Below are 20,543 nucleotides of genomic sequence, written 5' to 3' on the forward strand. Positions count from 1 at the left end.
GGTTTGAAAATCCTCTATGTTTCCACTCATGTTTCTTGATAAAAAAATATATTAAAAAAAAAAAAAACCCCTTATAGAATATTGACACAAAGAATATGATAGACATTTAATAGTAATACAAAGAAATAAAAGCGGTGCAAAACACCCTATTTCATGTACATTCAGAAAGTTATATTTGTAAATGCGGCTTACTCCTCATATGTACACTTTACATATACCTTTAACTTCAGAAATGGACCAGCCATATCTAAGACATGACAAATAAAGTATCTGAGTCTTGTGCTACAAGCACAAGTGCATAACATTAAAGGAATTACCCTTTGAGGATGATATGGCATCACCAACTTTATCATCACTACAAACTCTGAATTTTAAGCATCCAAGAATAGAGAATTAATGTGGATTCCAATATCCTAAATTGAGCAACATCCGCTAACAGAGATGCAATATGTCTGACTCAAATGAAGTGATACCAAACATGCAATCAAGATATGATGGACACAACAGGTAAATGAAACAAAAACAAAAAGAACACAATTGAATCGACTCATCGAGAGGAAGAAAAAGAAAATGGTGAAGAAGAAGACAAAGAAAGCGAAGAAAATAATTAGATCATGATGAAATATAAAACAAAGATAATAAACACAGCACCAGAAAATAAAGTATTATCTATGAAACAAATGTTTTACCGCTTCCATAAGATCACGTATTTCTGTATCTTTCATTGTAGAGCCATATCTTCGCAAACCAGCTTTCAGTTCATCAAATGTAATTGCACCACTATTATCAGTATCCATAGCCGTAAACATTTCTCTCAAACCAGCAATCTCCTCCTCAGAAAGGCTTTCAGCTATTACCTAATAGCACAAAACAGAGATATAAAAGATCTGTCAATATGAATACCAGACTGGTATTTAAAAGGGCGCATGCCAAAAGTCAACATCAAGCATCAGTATGCTTTTCAAATAAACAGAGTGGCATTGAGTATAATGTTGCATCTAAAAGTTTACTCAGACTCACTCTTATCTATTTAGTTCTGCATCATGCACTTGTACTTACCCGTAAAGCCATCTTCTTTAACTTATTCATTGCAGAGAACTGTTTGAGACGAGAAAGTACAGCTGGATCTAGTGCTCTATCAGGAGCAACTCCATTTTCACATATCCAAGGATGGCCTAAACGAAGAATTAAGAAAGACAAATCTCAATTTGATCTTGAAATTATTTCAAATAACAAATAAATGCAACAATGTAGCAAACTACATCAACAAATATAGTAAATTCCCACTTAAGCAGATTTTTTTTATTCTCATTTTCCAAAACTAGCAGAATCTTATGAAAGAAACATAATAATTACTAGACCTATTTAAAAGCTTTAAGATGTAATTTAAACAATAAATTGCATTTCCTTGATACATTATATATGCAAACTATTTTTTCAAAGTACATTTACTGAAGAGACGAAGTTAAGGTAGCATTTATAAGCTTTAAACATTGATTGCAAAGTAGATCAACATGACATTAATCTAGGAAGTATAACACCAGAAAACATTGAGTCATGCATGCAGTCAAGCGTTAAAACATACATAATTAATTGTGTAAATCGTGAAGAAAATGATAGAAAGGTTAAACATACATAAAACTTCATGAGCGGTCAAGCGTTCTGAAGGTTGAGAACATAGCATTTTCCGGATTAGGTCTTTTGCACTGTCAGATATGATGGGCCATGGATCTGATTCAAAGTCAATATGTCCCTTCAACACGGCATCAAATATTCCCTGCTGTGTTTCTGAATTACAAACGGATAAAGCCTTCAGTAAACACACACACAATGAAATTTTCACTAGTTTGAGTAATATACCAAATCACACATACCTGCCCAAAATGGTGGCACACCACTTAGCAATATATACAGTATGACCCCTGCTGTCCATACATCTGCTTCTGGTCCATAATGCTTGAGGAGTACCTCTGGAGCAACATAATATGGGCTTCCAACCACATCAGTGAAAACTTGGCCTGAAGTAGCAAGCCACATAAAATGTTAACATCTCCAGTGTATGCCCCAAGAAGTGTATTAAGCTTTTCAATCATTAAAGGCAACAGCATTAACTTTACAAAAGTATTTTGCTAGTTATTTATTATAAAAGGTATCTCCTCATTTAGTTGACACTTAGCAGAGAGGCATGCACAATAAAAAGTAGAACCTTTAAACATACAAATGCCCCTAGGCATTTAAGGTCCAACATTAGGACCTGAAAAATTCCAAAAAATATTAAATAGGAACGAAATTATGGTGCTTTAGCTCCTAAACTTGCCACCACTTCATCTAAAAATTACAAATCAAAAAAGAAACAAGCACAGGCACTTGTTTAGTTACCTGGTTTGAAGAAAACAGAGAGCCCAAAATCAATGGCTTTCAGAGAGAAATCATCATCCTTGTTAACCAACAAGAAGTTCTCAGGCTTTAGATCTCTATGCATAACTCCAAGTGAGTGGCAAGCCTCAACAACCCCTACAATGATCTTTGTCAATTCAGCAGCCTTTCTTTCACTGTAATGCCCCCTCTGGATGATCCGGTCAAACAACTCACCACCACTACAAAGCTCCATCACAATATGCACATACAATGGATCCTCATAAGCACCCTTGATGGTCACAATATTCTTGTGACCCGCCAAATGGTGCATTATCTGAATCTCCCTCCTAACATCCTCCAGATCCTCCTTGGAAATCAACTTCCTCTTTGAGATTGATTTACAGGCATAGTCAATCCCCGTCGCAGTCTCGGTGCATAAATAAGTAGTCCCAAATTGACCCTGCCCTAATTTACGACCCAACATGTAAAGATCACGAATGTTCGCGGTTTTATGACCCAATACATAATAGGCTTGGTTATCAATGCCTCGCCTCATCGTTGCTTCTTTCTTGGTGGGACTAATGGCAGGTAAGTTGTTACTTTTAGGGTTTTCTCTGGTGAACTCTTGGGAAATTGGCTGCTGGGAATTCAAGCTGGTAGTGGAGTGGTCAGAGATGGAGTGGTCAGAAGGGGTGTTGCGCTTGGAAGTGGTAATTGAATGGTCTTCGGGATGGGCCTGGCTGTAGCCCTGAAAATATTTCCCTTTGAAAGATCCACGGCATGTATTGCCCATGAAACAACCCACAATTCACCCACACTAGCTTCACTGCCTTTTCCTCATCCAATAATCTCCCATCAATTTTATCACTGACAAAATCAAAGGCTATCAGTCCCTAATCCTAACTCAATACACAAACTAGAAATCTGAAAATCATAAATATGCTTTAAACAAAAAAAAAGACAATTCTTATATCAGATCAGACCTAGGGCTCCGTTCGTTTGTCCTCATTGGAAGATTATTTCCCGTAAAGGAAAAGAATTTCAAACCCCCATTTCGTTCACCGTTACTATAATATGAAACTTGGCATTATTTCCTCAGGAACAAAAAACCAAAATCCCTGTTTTCCCAGAAAAGATTTTCTGTCAAAACAAACAGAGCCACAGGAATCTGTCTGGAAATTAATACCATCTGACAGCTAATTCCGTATCTAAAGATCAAATCTTGAAACCCAAAAATCAGAAAAGAAATTAATAGATCAATATGAACACGTAGACCTACATAAAAGACACACATATACATAATAAATACAAGAACAGAGAGAGAGAGAGAGAGAGATGGCGTTATTACCAGCTGATGAAAATGAAAGAGAATAGGGAAATGAAGGGAACCGTAGCTTAAACTTGGAAAGGCTTTGGAGAAAGATATTTGATCTCATCCATTTCCATTTTTAACACCTATTCTTCTTCTTCTTCTCTTTTTTATTTTTTATTAATTTCTGTTTGTTGTTATTTTAGGATGTTGCTGCTAAGAAACATCGGAGCTTATTGCTGACCAGCTATCTCTTCCATTTTCTTTTTCCTTTTTTTTTTCTTTTTCAATTTTCACCATTTATTTCTCATCATCCAAACAATTTTATCCAATATTTTCGTTTATTTTTATAAAAACACTTGCACAGTAATTAACCTTTAACCATTTGACCGGCGGATGGATCTAGGTGTAAGAATAAATCACCGCGCCGTAGATTTTTCCTCGGTACGAGGAGGTCCAGCACAAACGTTGGAGTTTCCTTGTTACTGATTGGGACGTGGATGATACGCGTGACCAAAGGGAATGGGGGTATGCTGAGCGCTTTCTTTAAGGTTTGTGTGGTCAAAAAATATGGCTGCCAAATTTAGACGGTGTCTGTTTTGGTTGTAGTGTCACGCGCGCGAGTGGTGTTTGAACGAAGGGTTTAATTTTGAACTTTATTCCCACGTTTACCATTTTTGGAATTTCCACGGCTGGTATTTCTCACGTTTTTGCATGAACCAGTGGGACATGGGAGTCCCTTCAGCACCAGCCACTAGTATTTTTCCCATCAGTTCATATTTTTAAAATATTAATTATTATAATTCAAAATTTTTTAAAATAATTAGTAATTCAACATAACGCTTTTACGTAACTTTTTATGTTTTTTTTTAAAAAAAAATGGCTGTTTTATTTTAAATTGACTTTGTAGCATTAGAAAGGAATTGACTTTTCACTTTTGAGTGAAGAAAGAATATGTAACTTCTCCAATAGTATGGCTTTAACTTGATTTTGGGAAACATTGTTCATTTACTTTATAAGATGCGCCAAAGGGTAGTTTGGCATCAATCAAACATATAAGAAAAAGATAAATATATTGAGAAATGTTATTTTGTATTCTTTCAAAATGATTTGTAAATGCATTCGAATAATACATTAACAAATATGGATTGAAATTCCTGACAAATGAGAAATCTTCCCATACCTTTCCTCATTTTTATGTAATTTTCTTGTTTTTGTGGACGGGAGATTAGGGAAGATCCCAATCCAATTGACATATTCATTGGGTATGTTTAGACTCTTGTTTTTTTTTTTTTGGAAAAAAAAAAAAGACGGACTTCCTAACAACAAACTCAAAACAAAAATTCAATGTAAAAAAAAAAAATGGAGAAAAAAGTTACCGGATTATATGAAGCTTGGTCAAAAGATTAAGAAATGACACCACAAAGTGATGATTAAAATACGCCAAAGAGCTAATATGCTCGGATTTTAATTTCATAATAAGTATTTGGAGGAGACTTTTGAAGGAGAGACTAACTTTTAATCTAACCCTTTAAAGAGGAGGAACGAAATTCGGTTACACAAATTTAGGCAATTTCCCATCTCGGCCAAGTCGTATATTTTAGTTGACTGCCCACCCTCTTCATATTTCTACATCAATTGAGTTCCCTCCCTTCTTTATTTTGTGTGGGAGACTTGAAAATTGAAATATAGGCAATAGGCCATGGGCCTTTGACTTCTGTAGCGTGCAAGCGAATTTACCAACTTCAGGGCCACAAGATAAACACCGGTGGCAACTCAAACACTGCATAAATATGAAGAGGGTGGCAAGTTGACTACGTCAACAAAAATACATGACTTTGACAATTGACTGCAAACAAAGGATCCAAATTTGACTTTGTGAGATGCATTTTATACATGTGTAGAAACTGCAGAGGTTGTCACTGCACCGTAAGATTTTTATAGAAGATTGTTAAATAACTTTGATACCATGTTGAAACAATGATGACGGTAGTAGTAGAGGTCGGGAACGAGCCATAGATGGTGGAGACTGCCAAAGAAAATAGAGGTTGGCGGGCGGCCAGTGATGGAGGCAAGGGGCTGTGAATGCAGATTCAAAAGGGTTGATGATAGGTCCAAAAATCTAAAAGGAACTGACAATGAGTCAAATTTTAAAAGAAGCCGACAACGGGCCAGGATTGACAATGAACCAAAATTCAAAAGGACTGACTAGGGCCAAAAATAAAAGGTCCGACTATGGGCAATGGCTGATTTGGGCCAAAAATAAAAAGAAAATGAGCCCACTTGGGCAGTTATCAGATCGGCGCGTGATGTGGTCACTCTTGCGCGTCAATGACGTTGAAGGCCACAAAAAAGTGGTTCTGATAGCATGTTTTGATAAGGAAAAAGTACACTATACCCCCTGAAGTTGTACACCTCTATTGATTTTACTTCCAATGTTTTAATTTTTTCAATTTACCCTCCCAAACTTTAATTTTTTTGCAATTTTGTCATTATGTTAAAAGTGATTGTTATGTTAGACGAAATTTGAAACACGTGCAAGCCCGTTGCAAATTATTCCTATAATGCCCCCAACCCCATGCGGTATTAAAAACCCACACATATCCTCCACGTGTTTAAAAAAATAAAAAAATAATAATAATTTTTTAAAAAAATAAAAAAATAAAAAAAAACCTACCACTCACTCGTCGCTTTCCCCCCAACCCCACACAAATCACTTTATCCTAGATAGTGCCGTCATCAAACCATGGGGTCCAGATTCTTCTACATGGCTGATTCCGTCTTGGTCATCTTCGGAACACCCAAATGAGGTAATCAATGTCTTGATTAAGTTTTTCTTTTTCTTTTTTCCCCCAAAAAGCAATGTTCATTTTCCTGTCTTGTTTGTGTAAACCGATTGTTTTTCTAAAACTGGGATTTTGGGTAAATGTTTGTTTGTTTGTAAATTGTTCGTGAATTGTGAGACCACATGGTATTTAGCTCATTTTTCGTAGATTGTTCCTTTATGTGCATATTAATTTTCTGTTGGGTCGTTGATTACCTCATTTGGGTGTTCCGAAGACGACCAAGGCGTAATCAGCCATGTAGAAAAATCTAGACCCCTTGGTTTGATGACGGCACTATTTAGGATAAAGTGATTTGTGTGGGGTTGGGGGGAAAGTGACGAGTGAGTGGTAGGGTTTTGTTCTTATGTTTTTTGTGTTTTTCTTTTTTTTAACACGTGGAGGATATGTGTGGGTATTTAATACCGCATGGGGTAGGGGCATTACAAGAAGAATTTGCAACGGGCTTGCACATGCAACGCACGTGTTTCAAATTCGTCAAAAATAACAGTCACTTTTAACAGAATGACAAAATTGCAAAAAAAATTAAAGTTTGGGAGGGTAAATTGAAAAAATTAAAACATTTGAGGTAAAATCAACAGATGTGTACAACTTTATGGGGATAAAATGTATTTTTTCCTTAAAATAATGAAAATGTGAGAATATTGAGCAAAAACAAAAGAGAGAATGAACACAAAGAACTTTACGGATGGACAAAGAGCCACATCAGTAAAAACTTGAGCAGATGCACTGCTGAGAAAGAATATGAAACTCTTGTTACAATCTACCAACCCGTCAGAGTAAAACTTCTTAAAGTATTCATAGAGACCAAATTTGCAGCCGCCTTGAATGCCATATCCAAAAAACTTTCCAGACCAACCTCTCCAAAGTGAAGAAGGGCCTTGTTCTCTCCAAAGGGTTTAGAACCCTGAAGAAATAGCATTATACTTTATTGGATTCGCCTAAAGCAAAGGAATCACAAAGTTAGGCAAGTGGGCTATCATAGAGAAGCCAAACTCAACGAGGAAAAAATAAATCCCACAAAGCACATAAGGAGCATGAATTCTTCCACCAATGATGGAAATCAAAAACTCCAACAAATCAATATAAGTTATCACAAGTAAGTGGCATTTTACTCATTTGAAAACAAAAGGAGAGTGATATGTTAGTAACATAGCTCATTAGAAGATCTGCTCAAGTACAGTGATGAATCATATGCAGGATTCAAAATCATTCCAATTTAAACAATCTATTGTTTCTACATTTTGTCCCATTTAATCTTTCATTGGCAAACCATCATAAGATACAAAAGAAATGATACTTTTTTACCAACCTCTATTGCTATATTATTAAGCAAACGTGGAGTACCACTATGACCTTAATAAAAATATCCAAAATTTAGCCCTCTTCTTTTGCAACCACTGTTCCCTCTTTTTCTTTTTTCTTTTTTGTACTTTTTCCCGTAGGACATATTCGTTTGGAGAACAAATCCTACCGAAGATGGGATGTAGCAAACGCCATAGATGGTTGAGACTGCCAAAGGAGATAGAGGTTGGCAGACGGCAAGTGACGATGGCAGGTGGCTATGAATGTAGATTCAAAAGGGTTGACGATGGGCCAAAAATTCAAAAAGGGCCGACAACGAGCTAAGGTTGACAATGAGTCAAATTTCAAAAAAGGCTAACAACAAGCCAAAATCCTAAAGGAGCCAACAACGAGCCAGAGCTAACAATGAGCCAAAATTTAAAAGGGCCGACTAGGGCCAAAAATAAAAAGGTCTGACTATGGGCCATGGCTGATTTGGGCCAAAAAAAAAAAAAAAAAAAAATGAGCCTACTTGGGCAGTTATCAGATCGTCGCGTGATGTGGTCACTCTTGCGCGTTAATGTTGTTGAAGGCCACAAGAAAGTGGCTCTGATACCATGTTAAAATAATGATGATGTGAAAATATTGAGCGGAAGCAAGAGAGAGAATGAACACAAAGAACTTTACGGATGGTTCGATGTTAGACACTTACGTCTACCACTCGAAATACCCTTAAGGGCTAAATTGTGCTCATTAACTTTTTTTTTTTTTTTTTGTCTACATTACACATGTCCATATTTATAGGGTAATGTCTAAATACAATTATTGTAATTAAATCCCTTTTATTTGGGATCCGGATCCTCTCCGGTTCAAAAGAACTGGAGAGTATCCAGTTCGCGGCTGAGATCTATTTGAAGAGATCCAAGGCCAAAATTAGGCCACGTCATCGAGAAAAAAATCACGGTAAAAATTAAATTTTAAATTTTAAACATCCAGAGAAAAAAGATTCATGAAGGTTTATTTTCATCTTCCCCCATTTTTCTCTCTCCCACCGAAACCTTCCTCCCTCCGCCACCAGCAACCACTGCCGCCACCGACAGCCAACCGGACTCATCGACACCACCACCGGAAGATGAGAGCGCCGCCCACCGTATACAACTGGCACCACCGAAAGAGATCCGGCTACCTCGACGAACGCCGGCAACACCCAACGCCACCACCGGCTGCAGAGGTAACTTTTCTCTCCTTTTTTGCCTTTTGATTTCCTCTGGTAGTGTGTGACCCACAGATCTGGATTTTCCTTGTTGTTTTCGATTGAAAAACAAGGAAAGAGTTCTGATTTCCTGGTAGTAACGTGACCCACAGATCTGGGGTAAAATGCTAATACTACGTTACTGGATTTTATCTGGATTTTGCTGTGTTTGATTTGAATACACGTTAGTCACAATTTGGTTATTGTTTAGAAGGAAACTTCATTTTGGATTTAGTTATTTTGTGTTCTTTGGGAATCTCTGGTTCTTGAATGTTCTAGTTCTTGTTTATAAGGAAACTTCTGTGTTTGTCACAATATAGGAAGCGTTTGGTCATAGTCAGGAAATTTTTTGAATTTACGGCTTATAAGGCATTTCCTTTGATTGTGCAAGTAAACTGAGCTGCAAATGATTGTAGACTTGCAATAGTATCGAACAAGTAATGTCAATGCCATTCAGTATTAATTTTAGTTGGTTGAATACTTTTTTAACATATATATATCCATGTTCATTTTTAATTTTTATACCATGTGATAACAAGAGGTGAGGGTTATGAAGGAACAATGTTCTATATTTTAACAAGTATTTTTCATTCTTTTTTGTTGTTGCATAATATCGTTTAAATCTAGTGTATCATCCTATTCATTAAAAATTCGTTGATCAAATATCTTACAGTTCTCTTTTATATTTGTCCTGCAGTGTGGTGTTTTATGTAGATGCTAAATTGGAGATCAAAGGTGAAAGATTCAAATTTTGTACTTGTGTCAAGAGCCAAGTTTTGAAGGCGGAATTGAGCTAGCTTGTTCTGGCTTCTTCTTTTTTTTTTTTTCTTTTTTTTTTGTTTCGCACTTTGGTTATTAATGGATATGTAACATTCATGCTAATGCTTATACCAGTTTTGGATTGGGGATGCTTGCTTTGTTTAATAATGGATGTGTAATATTCTGGGGTTTTTTATGTAGATGCTTGCTTTGCTCTCTGTATCTTCTTTGCCTTTTTTTAATTTTTTCCTTGGCCAATGGCCATAATCTTCTTATCAACCAACGGATAACGTATTCACGGCCTACTGTTTATCAGGGAAGAAAAAGAATTAATAAATTTATTGCACCATTTCTTGCCCAAAAGAACAAGGCATTAGAACTTGGTATGTTGGATATCAAGCCACAAACAAATTAAGACTCATGCTTATTCTAGAACATGGTTCACATTGCAACAAACAACCTTGACATAATGAAGGAAAAAAAAACAAGAGTGAAAAAAAGTCGAAGACCCAAGTCCTAGCCGTTTTCAATTGACTAGTTATGATGTTTTTTTGGCCTTTCTTGGAATCATAATAAAAATTGGCATTAATTTTTAAATGAGTTGCACCTCATTTTTCATTTCATCTCACATCAATCCATCTTGCAAATTCACCATTAGAAAATTCGATATTGGATTCACCAATGAGTTTTATTATTTTTCTTCTGAGATCCAACTAAAAGAGTTTTTATATATATTTTTTAATGATGAGAGAGGGCTCTGTACCATCATCTTTCTCCATGCGTAGGTATGGTAAGAGCAAAACACCCACAAAACAAAAAAAATTCAAATGAGGGAACCAACAAAACATTGCATAACAAATTGAAAGCTCTATTTATCCAAAACATTGAATAGAGTTAATAGATTCTTTCACTAATAAACAACGGTACAATTAAATATAATTGAACAATTAAAAAGCAACAATAGTCCTTTCTTGTATGACCACACTCGGAAGGCTCAACATTTCTTCATGGCTCCTGATCTACACATCAAACAGTTAGAGATTAATGCAAACACAAATATCTTTGCTATTTGAAAATGCAGACACAAATGCAATAACAATCCATAATTACAACCTCAAAAACAATGACTTTTGTATCATATAAATTTTTGTGATGACCATCTCTACAAAAAGTAAGAACACTGCTAGAGAGCTGCAGTGCCAATGAATGCCATAGCCCTACTAGTACAAAATTACGTCACCCTTACTGCAAGAGTACCAAATGCTACCAATTGGGACACTAGCTGTGAAACCAAAAGAGATGGGGTAAAATTTGGAGAGGTTGAGTAGTCCAATATCATGTTCTAATGAACAAGATTAGAAACAAAATGGGGCAAAATTTGGAAGTACTAGTCCAGCATACAAAAGCAACTAAAACATTATCTGCGGAAGATATATCATCTCGAGTTTCAGAATACTATTATAGAAGAGAGGAGAATGTTCATTTGAATCATATTGGGCTAGAGATAGACATATCGTTTGAATCAAATTGTTTAAGAAAGCTTCTTGTCTTTGATTTACAACCATGATAGAATCTATCTACCAAGTTAGTATTTCTTCTTCAGAGATGTAGTTAGAAGGAAACTACAATTGATTTCTCTCAACAAGTGTTGCACGCAACACACTCTTCATTGCATCAAGGACCCATGAAGAAAATCTGTCATGGTGTGCAAAAAATTGTTGCAACTCTTGTCCAAATGGCAAATGTAATGATCATAAGCAATTCATTGCAATAGATGCAAAGGTAAATGTAACCCAGCATAGACCAAAAACTAAGGAAGCCATTTTCTGCATCTATTTTTTGTCTTTCTCGATCAAATATCTGAACCTACCTTAAAATAATGAAAAAAAAAAAATCTAGGAATCATGAAAATACTGGACTGTTTTCTGAAAATAATTTATAGAAACTGTTCTCAAATCGCAACCAGAAAAATCTTTCCTTTTTTGGTCCTAGACTTCCCCGCCAACAAAACACACCAATAAGTGAGAGCCACAGATCATCATTTTACCCCAGATCTGTCACACTACCAGAGGAAATCAAAAGGAAAAAAAAGAGAGAAAAGTAACCTGTCGTTGGGTGGTGCCGGGCGTTCGTATACGGTGGACGGCGCTCTCATCCTCAGGTGGTGGTGTCGATGAGTCCGGTTGGCTGTCGGTGGCGGCAGTGATTACTGGTGGCGGAGGCCGAACTTGAGGGGGGAGGGAGGAAGGTTTCGGTGGAAGAGGGAAAAATGGGGGGAGATAGAAAATAAACCTGCGTGAATTTTCTCTCACTGGAGATTTAAAATTTGAAATTTAATTTTTACCGTATTTTTTTTCTTGATGACGTGGCCTATTTTTGGCCTTGGATCTCTTCAAATAGATCTCAGCCGTTAACTGGATACTCTCCAGTTCTTTTCAACTGGAGAGGATCCAAATCCTTTTATTTGATTATAATTCTAATATTTAATTACAATTAACTCATAAATAAAAAATATTTGATATTAATATAATTATGGAATATACAAAAAAAAATATTATATATTTTCTATATATATTCTTAATGATACAGATTTACCAGAGATGCAATTAATTGTTGTTGGCATCGGCATCGGCATTAGCATCATCGTCAATATTCATGTGCAGTTCCATTTGATACGATGATTTCAGTTATTATTATAATTTATAAAGATGCTTAAAAAAGAAAAAAAAAATTAAAAAAGGCATTTAATTTTGTCACAGTCTGTTAAGTAGTTGGTGGCCTTTTAAATCAATGCATGTCGTTTAGTGTCGTGGTCGTCGTGAGTCTCAAAGTAACTTGGGAGTTGGGATGATGGAACTTCATGGCCTCTCCTTTTTGTTTTTTTTTTTTTTGAAGTACCTGATTTTGGGTTTTCAATTTTATTTTTCAAATTAGGCCCCTCGATCGCGATGTCTAATTATTTTAAAAATTGTTTTCATTCATTTTTATTTTAAATTATTAACAATAGTATTAATTAGAGACGCGTTGAGAGAGACAGGGGCAGGTGACTGGTGATTGATTTTGTAAGGTTTCTGTCATCTCATGTGATTACTTTTTAGTAATGATTTTTGGAAAATAGATTTACTATTATTTTTTTAAAAAAAAATTAAGTGGCAATTCACATTGGTATATCAACGTGGATGTTACCTATAGCCTATATCATCCAACTGAGCCACAAGTCAGCCATGGCCAGGCCGTGGGTGTCAATGAAATGAGACCCACGACCAAGCCATGCCAATTTTTAGAAAGTCGGGGTAGGTATCTGTTATAACAGTATTAGTAACCTTATTTTTGATAATTAATCAAAATTATCGATTAATTAATCGGTTATAATGGTATCAATAACCTTATTTTTTATAATTAATCAAAATTATTGGTTAATTCGTTTAATTAACCGATAACATTTTGATAAGAAATTATTTTGAAAATTTCGGTTCGTAACGGTTCGAATAATTGGTTACCTTCATACCAGTATCACTCAACCCACGAGGTTCTGACGTTGTAGCACCGCGCAACCCACGACCATGAGGCTTCAACGCTGCACCGACGACAATTGGAGTCAAACCACGCTTTCACGGACTCATGATAGAAGAGGAACACAACGATGACAGAGCCAGAGAGAGACGGCCGGGAGCTGAGAGTGACAAGGGCGTCTTGCGAGAGAGCTAAGACTGAGATTGAGAGAGGCATGCAAGAGTCAAAGAGTGAGAGTATTGCAAGAGTCGAGCGAGCAAAGGGGGACGGTAAAGGATTTGATTTAGGGTCAAGGGAAAGAAAGAAAGAGATGTATATATAGCATCCCAAAACTACATAGTTTTTATTTCAATAAGGGTTAAATACTAACTTAGTCCCTGGGGTTTTCCAACTTTATTTTTTTCCTCTGAGGTTTCATTTTTATCACAGGAGATCCCTGTGGTTTTGATAATAGACCAAGTTAGTCCTCCGTAGTTGGCTTAACGGAATTCCACGTGGACCAATCACATGTTGACACGTGGCACCTACTTAATTTTTTTTTTTTTTTTTTAAATTAAAAAAAAAAAGTATTTCCTAAAAAATAAATAAATAAAGAAAAAAGATCGGGGGTGGCCGAGCCACCCCCTTGGCCATTTGGGGGTGGTTTCGGCCACCCACAATCTTTTTTTAGAAAATACATTTTTTTAAAAAAAAAAAACAAAAAAATTAAGTAGGTGCCACGTGTCAACATGTGATTGGTCCACATGGAATTCCGTTAAGTCAACTGACGGAGGACTAACTTGGTCTATTATCAAAACCACAGGAACCTCCTGTGATAAAAATGAAACCCCAAGGAGAAAAAAATAAAGTTGGAAAACCCCAGGGGGATTTGGAGTATTTAACCCTTTCAATAAATTGTATATTAAGAAAACTTAAAAATTAAAAACGAAACGACATTGTTTTATACCCTACTATCGGTTTGGTTCGGAAACCGATAAGAAAAATATTTTACCAATTATCGAACCGAGAATCGGTATAAAAATCTTAATCAATTACTGACCGACTTCTGTCGATTCACTCACAGTCAGTAGACGGTCGGAAATCAGTTAATTTGCCCACTCCTAGATGAGACTGTTGGCAACATTTTTACAAATGCAGAGATAGTAGAGGAGGAGGCAGGTTGAGGCGATGAAGTAAAAGCTCTGGTATCATGTGAATTATTACGTCAATCTAATAGTTAACGTGAAAAGTACCACATAGATTGTCTCGTCAATTTGTAAGGAACTTATAATAAAAGATGCTCATGATTGAATAATACTACACACTCTTACTTTCATACTCTCCATCGTAACTTTTAATATTACCATTAAATTTGAGATTGTTCACTATTGAATTTTGATCGAATATTAACTTTCAAAATCACATCAAAGTGTGAGAGTAGAAGTATATGAAGCATTTCCCTTTGTGATTTTAACAAGTAGACAAACAGTTGATTAAAACAATTACATACAACATAAAATGTGATCAGAAAAATTGAAAACTCATCGAGTGCATTAAAGATGCCTTTTACCTTAAACTTCAACATGACACTTTAGCAACCACAACAGATCAAAAAATGATAACACTCATCAAAGTATCACTACCATTGACAAAAAAAAAAAAATCAGGTACAGAGACAAGTGATGCATGGAAAATCCAGGTATCATTTGAATTGTCCTTCAAAACAGTTGGCCTTTTACAATTTGCATATACAAATGAACATTAGCATACATTCTTAATGTACATCTCTATAGTCAGATAAAAATTGTATGTATTCAATGGATGAAATGATAATGTTTCATAAAATTGGGCTGCTAGGCAGATGCTGGTCATAGCCTCCTAGATTGGATAATGGGGCTGCTAGGCCGACCCTAACAAGCAACTTGTGTACATCTTTCGGAAGGCTATAAATTTCTCATGTCTTCTGCAACAGTGATGATATTCTTGCAGTCTAAAGATTGACCTGATTGAACTTCTGGTTGTCTTCTCAAATAAAAGCTTAAGCTGATGATGCATTAGCGTCTTCCAGACGCCTGCTAAGCCCTCCACTTGCAGGCCTAAACATTTTCACACATAATTTATGGTTAGAAGAAAGAACATAAAAGAAATGACGTCCAAGCTTCTGGAGTTTAGATAGTTGAAAAAAATAAAAAATAAAAAAAGCCAGCAATCATTGAACTAATGAGTGAGATCAGTAATCAAACTAAATATTGATTGAATAACGAAGTGAATCCATATTTCCATAAGGCTTCGATATAATTTTGTTCTCCAATGGATCACAGCAGACTAAGCTTAGAGGCTTTTTTACAAATATATATATAGAGGACTGAACTTCATATCTTCTATATACTTTCGGAAACAAATAAGAAACTTACAGTCCACTTAGCACTTTAATGCTGTCATAGATAAACCATTGTAAAGTAACAGCAGGGCCAACAAGTGTAATTCGAATAGGAAGACTTCTAGTAAACAGATTAACAATTCCAATTTTCTTCACTGCCTGAAACACGAAAAAAGAAATCAAAATTTATGGAACTAGTCCTTTTGCCCTCAAATAAACGAAAAGAAGATATTAGTCACAGGTTCCACCTGCATCACATTTTCAGCCTGTTTGTTGTAAAGACAGGAAACAACGTTGTCAGCAGGGTTCGAGATAACAGTACCAACAGCTCCAGCTGTATAGCCCGCTAAACATGTAACACCAAGTTGTTGGGCTCTTGAGCAATCTTCCTTTCTACTTTGGATAACCTTCAGATATAAGAGGTCCACCGAATGCTCAAATGTTGAAAACATTATCATAGAGACTGCCAAAACAAAAGATTGAAATAAACATTGTCCCCTTGAATCAACTGCTCAAAAGATTCAACAAAATGACACTTCAATGGAAGATAAAAACATCACAAATAAATAAGCTGCAACACATTAGACAGTGAAATGGTAGTGGAACAGGTAAATTATAGAAATATTACATGGAAGATTTCGACCCCATAGTGGAAAGAGTCCCTTGTAAAAGCTGCAGTCAACATGAATTGGTGATTATAATTATTAAAAAGGCCAAGAAGACAAGATTATCAGGAAAATTACCCAGCGAACCCTTCAGTTTTATATAGTTTTGGAAACCCATCAACCAAGCCCTTTGCAAAACTGGGCTGTGTTTGAACACGAACTTTGACAGCTTCGAAAGGACAAAGAGCCACGTCAGCAAATACTTGAGCAGATGCACTGCTGAGAAAGAATATGAAACTCTTGTTACGATCTACCAACACGTCAGAGTAAAACTTCTTAAAGTATTCATAGAGACCAAATTTGCAGCCGCCTTGAATGCCATATCCAAAAAACTTTCCAGACCAACCTCTCCAAAGCGAAGAAGGGCCTTGTTCTCTCCAAAGGGTTGAGAACCCTGAAGAAATAGCATTATACTTTATTGGATTCACCTAAAGCAAAGGAATCACAAAGTTAGGCAAGTGGCCTATCATAGAGAAGCCAAACTCAACGAGGAAAAAATAAATCCCACAAAGCACATCAAACGTCCCATAAGGAGCATGGATTCTTCCACCAATGATGGAAATCAAAAACTCCAACAAATCAATATAAGTTATCACAAGTAAGTGGCATTTTACTCATTTTAAAACAAAAGGAGAGTGATATGTTAGTAAAATAGCTCATTAAAAGATCTGCTCAAATACAGTGATGAATCATATGCAGGATTCAAAATCATTCCAATTTAAACAATCTATTGTTTCTACATTTTGTCCCATTTAATCTTTCATTGACAAACCATCATAAGATACAAAAGAAATGATAGTTTTTTCCCAACCTCTATTGCTGTATTATTAAGCAAACGTGGGGTACCACTATGAACTTAATAAAAATATCCAAAATTTAGCCCCCTTCTTTTGCAAACACTTTTCCATCTTTTTCTTTTTTTGTACTTTTTCCCGTAGGACATTTACATTTGGAAAACAAATCCTACCGAAAACTGGAAGTAGCAAATGCCGTTTTGAAGGGGAAAGACATTAACTTGAGTCTCTTCATATACTAGCCTATGTACCAAACAAAATCCAGAAGCCAAATTGAGAAATCTCTTATCAAACTCAAGTTAAATGACCCATCTTTCGAAAAATTGTTTGCGACCTATTACAAGCATCTAAAACAAAAAGAACACGCAAGGAATTGATTATTGAACAAAAGCCACGGCAAAGAAGCACATTTATAAACATACAAATAATAACCATGTAAACCATATACCAAAAATGAAATGACCTCCTAAACTAAGGGTGCGTTTGGGATTGCGATTTCGCAAGAATAATTTGCGTTTTTAAAAGATATCGCAAAACGTAAGGCGTTTGGCATTGCGATTTAAAAAGCACTTAATTTAAAATAGAAAAAAAATCTGCGATTTCAATAAGCAGGCTAGGGGGTGCTTATTTGAAAAAGTGCGAATTTAAATCAAAATCATGAATTCACATAACAAATATTTAATAAAAAAATATTTGTTAACATGTTTTACCAAACGCCTTTACGATTTTAAAATGTAGCAATTTCAAAAACGCTACTTTTAAAATCGCACTTATTGAAACCGCAATCCCAAACAGACCCTAACGCAAACAGAACAACCCCTGCAGTTAAAACCCCACCACTTCCAGTCTCCCACAAAAAAGGAAAACAACATTAGAAATAGGCAAACAATCCAAACATTGATCCTTTAGTAGAAAATCCAGAATCAATGAAATGGCTTCTAGCTAGGTGCAGCAACTGACCTGCATATTCACTTTCAAGACATCGAGGGGCGTGATAGCAAGATGGGTAGTCCCAGCACTGAGCATTCCTCCAACAGTACAAAGAGCGTAATACCCAGGTGAAAATTCCTCACACAGCCTCCTTTCAGCCCCTCCACTCATCTTTCTCTGATTCTCTTTCTCCACCTCCACATTCAAACTCCAAAAACCCATATCTCCAAAACTAAAAAAAGAAAATGAAAAAAAGAAAAATGAAGACCCTTTAACGAATTTCTTCAATTTAAGCCGAATTTCTGTGGGGTGCGACTATGCAACATAACATAGAGTCCTGGCCTCTGATGTGTGCGGAGTTTTGCTATTTTGATCGTTGGAGAGATTATCAAAGTTGTTCTTTCTACGCTTCTCTTTGGGGGTTTTGAACGAGTTAGATGCCATGGCTGACTTCGCTTGCTGGCAATGCGGCCACGTTAACAGTTGCAATATATGGCCAAAAACACAGACGAATCACCTTTTATGAAAGAGCCTAGGTTTGAGAAAGAACCGGAACCCGGGACACCTAATAGAATCAGAGATCTGAGTTACCGAATTGACCTTCATAAGAGTATCCATTGTTGCGTATTTGTGGAGGGTATATATGTCATTACAATACATACAGCTGATGCCTTTCTTTCATCTGTTGGTTAAAGTGAGCAAAAAGAGAAGTGTTTCCTTTTTCTTTTCTTTTTTCTTTTTTTTTTTGTTAAAAGTGAATCCTTTATAATTTTTAAAGTTTTATTAAATTAAAAAAGTTTTATAATATGAAATAAAACAACTTTATTCTAATTTTTTATATAAATTTGGCACCATATATGTGTAAGATAGAAAATTATTTGAAATCGCGCATGCATAGAGTGTCTATTTATCACCTTCCAAAGTCGGTTAGTTATTTTTTGGGGGGTAGTTTTGTCATTTTATTTATTTTTGACAAATATGTCATTTTAAAACAACTAAATGAATTCTCTCAATTTCATTTGAAATTGAAAGGATCCTTCTCCCATGCCTATTGGCACCGTCGCTGTAATGCCCTCCCTAATTAGTACTTATATTTTAATAAAAATAAAATAAGACAATAAGAAAATCTTATTATTCAACCTTTTTTTGCACATTTTAATTTACTAATAAATAAAACGTCTTCCAAATAATTTTTAAAAAAATTCTCTATTAATTATTTATTTTAGAATTACGACTTTCGAACGATCGAAGTTGGATTATCGCCCTCAAATGATTGAAATTTCCAACAAATGTTCAAAATGTCCAAACACCTTTTTCTTTTTCTTTTTTTTTTTTTAAAAAAAAAAAAAAAAACGGAGGTTACTCCTACTTAAAGGCAAAGATGTGGTCTTATACTCATTTTGCCCATATTTTAGAAACCCTAGACCTAGAGAGAGAGAGAGAGAGAAAAGAGGATACTCTTAAAGGTTGGTTTCTCTAAGCTTGGAGGACTCCTACCTAAGAGCTAAGGGTAACCGACCTCTAACATCATGGTTTTTATGCATGTTTTATTGTTTAAATCGTACCTAAAACATGCATTTGTTGTTGTTTAGAGGAAAATATGAACTTTATCAAATGAGTTATTCTATGGAAAATGAATCTTGCATGGGAACTTAAGGATTGTATATTGGGCTTTGTGTTCCGGACTAAACAATAGCTGAAGTACAATATAATGTTTTTCATCACTCATGCTTAATATGGTTTTAACAATGGGTTTAACAAATGCATATTATTACTCTTAAGTGTTTTAAACTACGTTAGTTGATCTATGCATGCACGTATTTTAATATTCTATGATTTCTATGATGCGTAGGAGCTAAAATAATTGCATAGAAATATGATTTAAGGTTGATTTTTGCATTTTAATTCCTAACCCAAAGGAAAGAATGCTCAACCCTCGAAGGACAAACATTCGACCCTTGATGAAAGATGGTGCTAGGAAATTGATAATTAGGATTTTTAATAATGGAGTAGGATTTCGATCGCATGATTAAGGTTTTACTTGTGTAGATCAGTATACATAGCATGTGGTGTCCAATATTATAGTGTGATTTGCCATGACTTTGTGATTAAGATGTTTGGGAGTGAGGAGGATCGCCTAACATACAGTAAATGCTTACAAAACTATTTTTATTATAATATGCGATATGTTAATGAACTGAGCATGCTTTACTTTTTAAAAGAATATGCCGTGGGTCTACTAATTTACACAAGATGTTTATAAATGTCGAGTATTTGCTTATATATGAATAATAATAATTGAACATATTCCTATAGATTGTCATAAAATGATGGTGAACACATGTTTAGATGGGGTTGATTTTGTTGTAAAAAATAGTTACTTTTATTATTTTGACTTTGATCAAATGGTTATTTGTGACAGTCGCACCATCAAAATTAATCATTATGGATCCGGCTTCTATGCGGTAGTGAAAACT

General features: G+C 35.5%; 2 protein-coding genes and 1 long non-coding RNA gene across 3 annotated transcripts in view; 1 reads left to right on the forward strand and 2 right to left on the reverse strand.

Annotated features, from left to right (window-relative positions):
- LOC132169396 (calcium-dependent protein kinase 4-like) overlaps positions 1-3,903 on the reverse strand; it is a 4,500-nt gene extending 597 nt beyond the window's left edge. The window contains exons 1-7 of the mRNA XM_059580436.1: positions 3,707-3,903; positions 2,380-3,225; positions 1,875-2,018; positions 1,636-1,788; positions 1,060-1,175; positions 690-857; positions 219-282 (exon numbers count right to left, since the gene is read on the reverse strand). Of these exons, the coding sequence (XP_059436419.1) occupies positions 219-282; positions 690-857; positions 1,060-1,175; positions 1,636-1,788; positions 1,875-2,018; positions 2,380-3,151 (1,417 nt within the window). The 5' untranslated portion in view covers positions 3,152-3,225; positions 3,707-3,903. The remainder of the gene's footprint in view (positions 1-218; positions 283-689; positions 858-1,059; positions 1,176-1,635; positions 1,789-1,874; positions 2,019-2,379; positions 3,226-3,706) is intronic.
- A 4,838-nt stretch (positions 3,904-8,741) lies between these two features.
- Positions 8,742-10,023, forward strand: LOC132167633 (uncharacterized). The gene is made up of 2 exons (XR_009438698.1): positions 8,742-9,025; positions 9,744-10,023. It is a non-coding gene; the product is annotated as an uncharacterized LOC132167633 (long non-coding RNA).
- Positions 10,024-14,980: 4,957 nt separating this feature from the next.
- LOC132164275 (mitochondrial phosphate carrier protein 1, mitochondrial) lies at positions 14,981-18,607 on the reverse strand. The gene is made up of 6 exons (XM_059574763.1): positions 18,097-18,607; positions 16,421-16,770; positions 16,306-16,349; positions 15,926-16,140; positions 15,712-15,836; positions 14,981-15,393 (listed from the first exon to the last, which is right to left on the reverse strand). The coding sequence occupies exons 1-6, from the start codon at positions 18,286-18,288 to the stop codon at positions 15,336-15,338; spliced, it is 984 nt and encodes a 327-aa protein (XP_059430746.1). The 5' UTR covers positions 18,289-18,607; the 3' UTR covers positions 14,981-15,335.
- Positions 18,608-20,543: the final 1,936 nt, after the last annotated feature.

The sequence above is a fragment of the Corylus avellana genome, chromosome ca1 (assembly GCF_901000735.1).
Source record: "Corylus avellana chromosome ca1, CavTom2PMs-1.0".
In the NCBI taxonomy this organism is placed as follows: domain Eukaryota; kingdom Viridiplantae; phylum Streptophyta; class Magnoliopsida; order Fagales; family Betulaceae; genus Corylus; species Corylus avellana.

Excerpts from the sequence above, each read along its gene's own strand:
- LOC132164275 (XM_059574763.1), bottom strand. The coding sequence starts at position 18,288 with ATGGGTTTTTGGAGTTTGAATGTGGAGGTGGAGAAAGAGAATCAGAGA. Across the intron at positions 16,141-16,305 it reads ATGGGGTCGAAATCTTCCAT|TCTCTATGATAATGTTTTCA; the intron begins GTAATATTTCTA and ends TTGTTTTGGCAG. Across the intron at positions 15,837-15,925 it reads AGGCTGAAAATGTGATGCAG|GCAGTGAAGAAAATTGGAAT; the intron begins GTGGAACCTGTG and ends TTCGTGTTTCAG.